This window comes from Crocodylus porosus, unplaced genomic scaffold (genome assembly GCF_001723895.1).
Source record: "Crocodylus porosus isolate Cpor-Errol unplaced genomic scaffold, CroPor_comp1, whole genome shotgun sequence".
In the NCBI taxonomy this organism is placed as follows: domain Eukaryota; kingdom Metazoa; phylum Chordata; order Crocodylia; family Crocodylidae; genus Crocodylus; species Crocodylus porosus.
The window spans coordinates 17,688,388-17,698,874 of NW_017728907.1; the positions used below are offsets into that span (position 1 = coordinate 17,688,388).

The following is a 10,487-nucleotide window of genomic DNA, read 5'->3' on the forward strand; positions in this document are numbered from 1 at the left end:
CCCTCCCATGTTCCCTGCTGCCTCCCCTCCCCGCCAGATGTTGTTGGGGTGGGAGGGGGGCACACCAACCCCTGGCTCCAAGAAGCCGACCCAATGGGGGGGCAGGGCAAGGCCACCTCTGCTGGCCTTGCCTCCCTGCCCTCCAGCCCCACAGTTCCCACTGTCATGGTGGCACCCCAGTGTCTGTCCTGTCTGTGTAAGGCACTCTGATTGGCTGCTGAGACAGCCAATCAGAGCACAAATAAAAGCATCACATATAGACAGACTTAGGCTTTTATAATATTAGAATTCATTGGCTACACAAACCAAAAAAAGCCAATTGCCAATAATATCAATTTTCCTTTTATCAGTGTTGATCCAATATGGACCAATATATTGCTGCACCTCTAGTACCTACTGCTTCTAAACAGCTCCTAAGCCTTTGCTGTCTTTCATCAAAAAAGTTAAGTACGTGATAGCATGCACCCACAAAAACTAGCTGTCTAATGAACTGCATTACATAGCAAGAATACAACAAATCTATATCCAACACATCAGTCAACTGCATAGAATTCCAAGGGTAAATTACACTAATGTACCTCAACACATTTTCACAAAAAGTACCCCTCAATAGAAAATAAAATATACTAATCTCCACCCAGAGACCTTTAACCTGGAATTTTCTTTCTTCAGAATAATCCTTTTTCCAGTGAAGCAAGTTTTTTGCAAGATGTATAAATATACATGAGACATATACGTGTACCATATGATGGTGACAGGTATTTGACGGGGGAAAAAAGAAAGATACTGGCCTTAGGGTGAAATGGACAGGACATGACAGAATAGACTATGTGAAAGAAACAAGAATATTACCAATCTTATTTCAACCCCATCTTTCCCTTTTACACAGACATGACTGATCATTTCTAACATGTTCCTCCAGCTAACCACCATTCTCTCAAGAAGAGGCAAACATTTCTCTTGGCCTTATTGCACATTTTGAAGTAGAAGAGTCAACCAAATCAATACCAAACTCCATCAACCCATTGTTCCTCAGTTCCATCAGGGAAGTACAGGCAGTCCTCAACTTGCAACATTTCAAGTTGCAACGTTTCACACTTGCAATGTTTATAAATTGACACCCTGTTTTACAACGCTGGATCCGACACCATGCCAGAAAACAAGTTTGCTGCCTCACCCATCTCCCTGGAAAACATCTGTCCAAACTTCCTTGGACACTTTCTTTAAGAAAACAGACAAGACTCCCAAAAAACCTCCAGCCAAGGCTTCTGGGAAAACTCCAACCAAGAACCCTTCAAGAAGTCCAAAATCACCTCAAAGAAGTCCTTCCAAATCAATATGATTGCTATTTACAATATAAATGCATTAATATAGCTATATTACTCACCTATAATTGACCGAATTCTGAGTTATTTTTGGTGAAAATAGGGTATCGGACCTTGGTTCAGGAACCAATCCTCCATTTATAACATTGTGTCCTACGGGAAAATCAGTTTTGGGTTACAACATTTCAACTTAAGATGCAGTTTTCAGGAACCAATTGTGTCCTAAGTCCAAGGACTGCCTGTGGAAACAGCATCTCACTTATCTGCACTCAAAACAGGGCAGACATCACAGCAGAAGATAAATGAAATATGGAATAAAAATCAACGTTATGCCTACATATTCTGCTTCGAATTCATACACTGAACATTATCTGAGGGCCATGACATTTTACAATATAATGTCATGCATATTGTTTTCCCATTTCGATTAGTATTCAACTTCAATTTGAAACCATCATCTCCCAGCTAAGTCATTTAAGTTCCGGGCATTTTTATACTAGAATGAAACCAACAAGTACAGTTTAGGAGGAAAAAGGGGAAATATTCTTAACCGTAAATTAAATAATCCTTACAAATAATATTAAATCAAAACGTTGTGGCAATTTGAGGATCCCAGATTGGTTGCTACATATTGATTAAAAACTGGCTTCCACTTCTCCACTTCCTTCCTATTGCCACATGGCTTAAAACAATATCAAGAGACTGTCACCGAAATGTCCAAAAAGGACACTCCAAAAACATACTTAAAAGACATTTCTTCCACAAGACTAAACAGCTTATTTCAAACATTCTCCTGGTTAATAGAGTTTAGGATGCACAGTATGTCATCTGGGACACAGTGCTCTTTGGTCTGTATCATGACACTGCAGAGTTGAACTAACTCAGGCAGAATTTCTTCTAACATGCTGACTAAACAGACCGCATTGATCTTACGGTCATTTTTCTTCATACTGGTGCGACTGGGAAGTGGCAGAGCCAAAACCGTTAAGGAAAAAAAAAAAAAAAAAAAACAATCAGACCCTGCAAACACATGCATTAAATGTCACGGTCATCCTTAATGAAGCCTGAAGTTTCCATTACAAAGAAGAGCGATTCCCAGCAGGATTTACTGTTTTATAAGTTCTAACAAAATTAAATGCCTTCTCATACTTATCACAATCACTACAGGCTAGATACAATATAAGTGGTTAGGCACCCGCTTGTTTTTAAAGCCAAGTCCTGACTGGTACCAAATTATTCCGCCAACTGGCCTTCCCAACTTACTGACTTCAATGGAGCCAAAAGCACCACAGTGGCAAGGGGACAAAAGCTTAAAAACTTCCATGCCCACAGAATCATTCATTTTATGCAATATCCAAGACCATATATAAATTATAAAAAGTAGGTTTGGAAAGTGCTGCTCCCTCAAGTGTCAAGTGACCCAGGTGTTCAACTGCATAAGCAATAAAAGAGTTACTTGACATAGCATTTAGGGAAATGTGTTATCCCAAGAGATTCCTAGCAACAAAAATTGTCTATTTTCAACTAGTTATAAAATTATTATAAAAGTGCTCTGACAGACATCTTGTAAATATCCAAGAGATTTACAGGCCAAAAAAATAAAACAATCATGTATAGAGAGGAATGAACAGCTAGAGAGAATCCAAACTGGGAGGAAAATGCCCTGTTACATCAAATTTTGCTCGGGGGCAAGGGAAGCAACCATCCAGGGTGGGAAGTAAAGTCTGATCAACAAAAGTGACAAATTTCATATAGAACTGTTACACAAAACCTACACAATTCTGAAACAGGCAGTCTTAACATTGAGATGTGGAAAATTATGGTCAGGTGCTTCCTTGGGGAGAAGGGATGAGGGAAATCACAGAAGAAAGATAAAGGACAGTTGCAAGACAGGTAGTTGAGAAATCTTCTGGCTTGCCTGCATGGGGAAGCTATTATTCTACCATAGTTATGTTTTGTGTAGACGAGACCTCATTCCCTAACTTCTTGCCTTAAACACTGATCAAAGAATCATAGAAAAATAGGGTTAGAAGAGATCTCAGCAAATCATTTAATTCAACCCTCTGCTCAGGGATCACCCCTGACCAAACCCATTCATTCAAGTGTTTCAACTGACAAAAGAGGATTTAACTTGAAAAGGCAACTCCACATTGGCTGCAGATTTAATATTACAAAAAGGATGTCTGTCTGACAAAAGAAGTCTTTTGGACTATTACAGAGGTCTTTAATGAACATTCTACTCCTTTCTGGCTAAGATTTTTCAAAGCAAATCTCCCTTGTGCACTCATTCCAGTGGAACATGCATCTTAAAATTTTCAAAGTTGTCTAAGGTCTCTGCCACAAATTACTACAATTTTCAGAGTTGTCCAAGGCCTCTGCCATATATTACGCAATTAACTGGTTAATCACACAATGAATTTAGACTGACCATATGTGCAAATAAGACCAGCCACAGATGCAAAGTAATTATCAAAAGATAAAAATAACAGTCCAGCTATAAAGAGCCAACCAGCTATAAAGTTAGTGCTTGAAAATATCGAACAACTCTTTAGCTGGTTTCTATCCAGTTTTAATCTGAATGTGTAGTAAGGCCCCAAAGGTGCCTGTAGACATGTTTGATATCTGCTCCAATACGCTGTAATTACAGTGCACTGGAGCAGACTGTATTAAATCGATTAATTAGCACGCTCCAGCAGCCGCAGCACCTCATGTATTCAGCCTCCTCGTGTTTCAAAGGTGCTTTAACTAAAGCTCATTCAATGAGCTTTCATTAAAGATCCCCCACCCCATTTTGAAGCACAGGATGCTGAACACATGAGATCCTGCGGGTGCTTTAATTAGAATGGGTCCTGAGAACAGCTCTAATTAAAGCCATGCCCCCACCACCACTGGAGCCACCACCACTGGAGGACATGTAAAGATGTCCTAAGATACAATGTAAAACACTGTAAGATTAGTTCTATTTATCACAGCGATACTTGAACAACTTATGAATTGTTTGTGTTCTGCATGAACAGGTGAAAAATCCATTCTTCTGCTGATTCTCCTATATGACAGTAAAATCTACTATAAAAAATTCTCTTTTCTTGCCCTACTATTCTTTTCTGACTCATTCTAAGAGCAGTGCGTTTCCTTAAAAAAAAAAAACCAAAAAAAACCAGTACAAGCAATTGCCTTTACAGGAAAGACATGCAACACGCTGGAGCCTTGAACTGGAGCCTAGACATAGCTGGATTCAGGTACACTGATAATCTCACCTATGACAACAGACATTCCAGTGCAGAAACAGATTATGGGACTTAAGCAACCTGTGTGCGTCAGCAGATGGGCTGTTGTGTTTTATACCACAAAAGTTCAAGTCACAGATGGATTTATTCCAACAAATAAAACACCAGGCAAACTGAGCTTCAAGGTCACAAATGCATGAATTACTGTCTGTGTCTAATGCATCTTTAACACACATTAACACCTCTAGGTAGAGCTTACATTTTCATATCCCTTTAAGAAATCCAGCATTCTGCAGTCCTGACTTTCCAATTGGAGGAAGACTAAGCTCAGAAAAAAGAGCTTCCAAAATTTCTGTTTGTAAACAGAAGACAGAGAATCTGCCAACAGCAGTAATGCCTTGCTGTCTGCCTTCTAAAAAAGCACTACTATGAAATATGAGTCTCAAAAAAGGGCAACACCCTATGCCCAAGAAGAGGAAGAGATCCTGTCCAGGAAGCAAACGCAAGTGCTACCTGACTTTAGCATTTGTCCAACTTCCTGTTGCAGAGGGCTGTTGCAGGGCCTGGAGAGCAGCAGTGAAGAACACTGTAGGATCAGAAAAGATCCTCTGATGAGAACCTTCCTTTTCTGAGAGAAGAGACAGATTCCTTCTCGCAGATAAGCTAGTATCCTGTACACAAATGTGTCAACTTTGGAAAGTACCCTAGATTGCATACATTTGAAAGTTCTTGGGTGCCAGACCACCAATGCAGGCCAAAATTTTTGCACTGAAGCACAACTTTTCTGCCGCTAAGCAAGCATTTTCCAAGTGATGCACAGAAGCTACGGGCATACACACCACTTAAACGCATTACCAGATTTAAACACCATTTCTTCATCCACATTGATCTACCTTACTCATCCAAACTTATGTGATTTCCTAGCCTCCACCTGGTGTATGTGGAACTTGTCAGAGTCCCTACCTACATGCCCTAGCAACATTTCATAGTCCAAGGGTCAAGGAACACCAAACACTTTCTGTAGCAGAACAGACAGTGTTCTGGAAGATTTAATTTAGGTAGGAAGTTTTCATTTCTCAGATTAAGTGTGTAATGCAACCAAATTGAAAGCTAGGGCTCTGACACCCACACACATCTTTTCAGACCAGGTATGAAACGCCAAACGTCTCCCAATTAGTGGTCCCACACAAAACAGAGGTCAGTTAGTAACAAAACCAAGGTAACATTGAGGCTGCAATTATTTAAATCAAATCAAATAAAAATACCCATTGTACATTAAAAGAAGCAAGAATAAGCCTAGAAACCCAGACAAGTTAAAGTAATCACTGCCTGCCCTTTGAGCTGCTGACCAGCCTTTAAAAATCCCCAGTATGGTTTCTTTATAAATACCACAGAATAGCAAAAGAAAGTTTTTTGCACGGACTGTTGAATTTTTCCTTTCACTCTGCTCAGCCTGCGGCCTTCCTCACTGCATTCCTCAAACAGAGAATGTGGCTAATTATGTGTGTTCTAGAAGTGAACATGAGACTCAACCAAGAAAAATGTAAACTAAAGTTGGTTTAAAATCTTTTGAAAAAAGACATTTTAAATGTTTAGCTAAACCATTTAAGAAATGCACATTACAAGCCATCAACCACATGAATTTACTGTTGTATCCTTGACATTCCTCTCCTCTAATCTCTTCTCTCCTTCTTCATTTAGCTTTGTATGATATACAACCTGCTGTATGGTTAGGCGGCACTAATTCAGAAGAAGACCCGGAGGTTATAGTAGACTGAAAGCTGAACAAGTCAACAGCATAGTATCATAGCAAAAATCCCAAACATTAACAGCAATATCAACATGAGGCCCTCCATTATTCCCAAGTGACATCCATCACTGTGCAATTTGCACAATGCAAATTGTTGGTGCCCCTCACTCCTGACTCGCAATTCCCCCTGCCCTGCTGGTGTCCCTCACTCCCAACCCGCAGCCCCCTACCCCACCCCCAGCCCTGCCAGGGGGGCCCTCAGCTGCCCCCGTCCTGCCTGGGCTGGAGCATGGCAGCTGTGACAGCTCATACAGGCAGTGGCAGAGCAGATCCAGCCCTGGCACATACTGTAGGGAGGAAGAGGAGAGGCCTGTGGTAACTGCCCCCACTGCCGCTGCTCTGGGCTGGGGCTCCCACACCACACCAGGTGGCCTGGTCCCAGCTCACCCCCTTCCCCCTGCCTGGCAGCATATCCTGGCCACCCTGCCCCTGTGAGCATGGGCACCAGACCTGGTACCACCAGCACAGCCACACAGCTCCCTACCACCCCTGAAGGGCCCCCCCACCCTCTTCGCCCTCTGGAGGGACAGGCACCTGTCCCCCACCCCTCCTTGCCCTGCCACAGCCCCAGCCTGCCAGACAGTCCCCAAGCCCTAGCCCTCCAACCCCCACTTCCTATAGACTTACCTGCATCCAGCTGCCAGGGCTTCTCCCACCACCTTGCCTGTCTGTATGCCAGCCGCATGTGCATGTGCATGTTCATGCTGATGCCCTTGCCACCCCCTACATCCAACTGCCCCAAGCATCTCCTTGGGGGTTCAAAAGCTGCCAGTCTGCAAGGGGAAAACCTGCACTTCGCTGCATTTTTCTGTGACTGTTTGTGACCATTTCAAATATTCTTGTGACACCCTTTTGGGTCACAACCCACAAATATAGAAACACCAAACCCGATGACCTCTTAAGGTCTTTCAGCCCCACTTTTCTACACTCAAGAAAGGTAGCCATGTCCCCTTCCCAACTATCTATCCCAAAGCTGGACCTTCTAGCTAACTCCCCTCACAAAGATGCACCCCAACAGTATCATCTTCCATCAAACCACCACTCTCCTCACCAGAAGCTATCTTCCAACTGACCAAATCTCCTCAAGTCTCATGGTATATTTTAGTACTTATAAAGGGTAGGGTGGCAATACACCTGGATTCCAGTCTAGCCCTAACTCTGCCCTACCATACTTGACAGAGCACTCCAACTCAACTCTTTAGCTGCTTCTCTTTAATTACAAGCTTACTTACTCACTAGCTTCAGTTTTTCATTCATACAATGGGGAAACAGAAAGAAAAACAAACAAACATCACACTTCCTTTTTCAGACTTTTTGCCAGTCTTTTCTATGAAGATAGCAAAAAAGCACCTGCTCCAAGAAGCTTACAACGTGTATCTAGTGCCTATCCAATGAAGCCCGAAGATTTATATTACAGTAACTTCTAAGGATCCTAATAAATTACTAGAACTAACCATATAACCTACAACTCAAAAGCCAGTACCTAAGCAAGACAGTCCTGTAAGAAATCTTCTCAAAAAACCTAACACACCACCAGTTATGGCATTCAGTGAAGAACCCAAGCTTCAATTAATAGAGCATCAATATCCCCACAATCAGTGCCACACAAGGCCCCTTCTTTTGCAGTTATATTTTATTGTTAGATCTTAACAAAAGGTCTGGCACTTCAAGCATCAACTTCTCTTAAAAGTAGCAGCCCCTAAACTAGCCATCATGAGGCCCTGGCTCAGGAAACAGCTTGTGGTATTAAACAACAAGAAGTTAACTCACTATTTGGAGAAACATTAAAAAAACAGCATCAAACATCTAAACAACTCCAAATACATGGTCAGCTCATCACTGTTCACATTTCTTACTTATCTTTCAGCAGCTGGTTTGACACAAGTGAAATTATCATTTATGGTTAATCATTTCTTTCCAACACTGGGCAGGAATCCATACCCATTCTGTTAGATCCATCAGCTGCCTTCAACACCAGTAACAACTTCAGAGTCCCACAGGAAACCCCTTCATGAGTTCATCATCTCTTAGGACCACTCAGAAAGAAGGTTAAGAGGCTTTACTCTTTCTCATACATGCAGTCCTGTTCAATATTTAAAAAGATTTGGAAAGCTAGGCATATAAGTTTGCAACATTAGTGTTAAACAGCTAGTGATCTGGAGTATTTTGTAAAGTGCAAATGCTACAGTCTCAGAGTTGTCTCTCCATGTTGTCACTGAGGGGGATACTTGAGAGTGATATGACTTTAACTCAGGTCAAACGTAGGTAAGATGAAAGCTACTGATGGGTAGGGTGAAGAATATAGGGAACAGACAACAGCTGCAAAAGCACTAGCTGGTAGATGTGTAAAACTGAACTTTAACAATGCTTTACATTTTCTAGTTGTCAGAAACCCTTAGGAAGCAGCTACCCAATCTAATTTCCCCATCTAAAGCTGCAATAAACATTCTTCCCACATGTGGATCTTACTATAGCGATCTCTGCTATTTTAATTTCAGGCTGGTTTATTGAAGCACATTATACTTGAGGATATCCCTGAAGCCACTTGAAAAAGTTTCTGCTGCATGGAATACAACAGTTTGTCACAACTGTGACAAGACACTGAGAATACCTACTTGATGCAAGGCAGTGCTGTGCAGATGTGACCTAGCAGAGATACTGTATCAGACTGGGTACAGTATCATGTAAACAAGGTGACACTGCTTCTGGTTCCAGAACTAGCATGTGTACAATGCCGCCACATGTTGTACAGACGCCTTTGCTATTAGTATTTACAGCCAACTCTGTGTTCTATACTGGCTATCTCCTTACTCTTAACCAGAAGATTGGACTGGAGCCAATCTAAAAATGCCCCACAACTCTGCTATTTTAGGGCCCATGTATACAATATTAGCCAGTTAAGATGGCTACAAACACCAGGGACAGCCATTTAAAACTAAACAAATGGCATTAACCATTTGCCAAATCCCATTAGTGTCAATACTAAAGACACTGCTTTAACATGCCAACAACTTCAGGTAAGAACAGCTCTTTGAACCTCTTCAAGACCCCTTCCTTACCTTAACCCCTTAGGCTTGAAACTGGCAGGACCTAGTCAGGCTCAACTGCTGGAAGTGCCCAGCTAACAGCCACTGACATGGGCTGGTAGCATTAACCTAGTGCAGGCATTGTCAACTGGGGGACTTGAGAAGACCCTAGAGGGTATGGGCGGGCAGGCGGGCAGGCAAGCAGGCAGGCAGGGATGAAGCACCGCCACGCTTGCTGCTGCTGCCCGCCCAACTGGATGCAGGGGGTGGGGGAAGCTTGTGGCAGGTGCTGCTCCTCTGCGTTCAGCCGCTCACCCCCCCAGCTCTGCAGCCGGCTGCCAGGGGTACACTGATTCAAAGAGGTTGAAAACCCCTGACCTAGTGGTTCTCAACCTTTTTAGACTCCGGGCACCCATGGACAGACTCCAGGCCCCCCTTGGAAAACACCACTTCTTCGTTTTTGCTCTTTTTTTTTTCCTACCACAGAAAAGCAACAGAGTAGGTTTCCCACTACAAAACCCTCAGAAAGAGAACAACTCTTGGCTTCCCATGCAAAACCTCACGATTCACACCAGCGTGTCCCACAGGGCGCCCTACAAAGGGGTCTCGGTTAAGAATCGCCCAGCGATTTCCTTGTCACCGCGCACGCTCGCTACGCGCTGTCCCACAGCGATGGTGAAGTGCAGCCAGCTCACGCTCTCCAACACACCCACCCGGCAGAGAGCAAAGCACTCAGGTTGGCACCAAAGAAGCCGGCAGGGCCCCAGCGAGGGTCAGCGGCTCTGGACTGCAATCTCGGGACCCCACGGCGATAACTGCCACCCCCGAAATCCACGGGGGCCAGGCCCCAAAAGGGGCAGGCCTGACACGGCCGGGCCCAGCGGCGCTGCCTCGAAGTGACTCGACGACGTTACAAGGGGGCCGAGCCGGTCGGGGCCGCGTCTTCGGTGCCTCCCGCGGAGCCCGGCCGCACTCACCACACGAAGTCGTTGCTCTTGTCCTCGTAGGAGTTGAGGAGCCCGTTGCAGAGCGGTGTCAGCAAGGGCCTCTTCCTGCTGCTGCCGCCACCGCCGCCCGAGGAGGAGCCGGCGGCGCCGCC

At 43.7% G+C, this 10,487-nt stretch overlaps 1 protein-coding gene across 1 annotated transcript in view; it reads right to left on the reverse strand.

Moving 5' to 3' along the window:
- RFWD2 (ring finger and WD repeat domain 2) overlaps nucleotides 1-10,487 on the reverse strand; it is a gene marked incomplete at its 5' end in the record, with an annotated part of 205,772 nt that extends 195,285 nt beyond the window's left edge. The window contains one exon of the mRNA XM_019530579.1: nucleotides 10,366-10,487. Coding sequence (XP_019386124.1) covers nucleotides 10,366-10,487 — 122 coding nt within the window. The remainder of the gene's footprint in view (nucleotides 1-10,365) is intronic.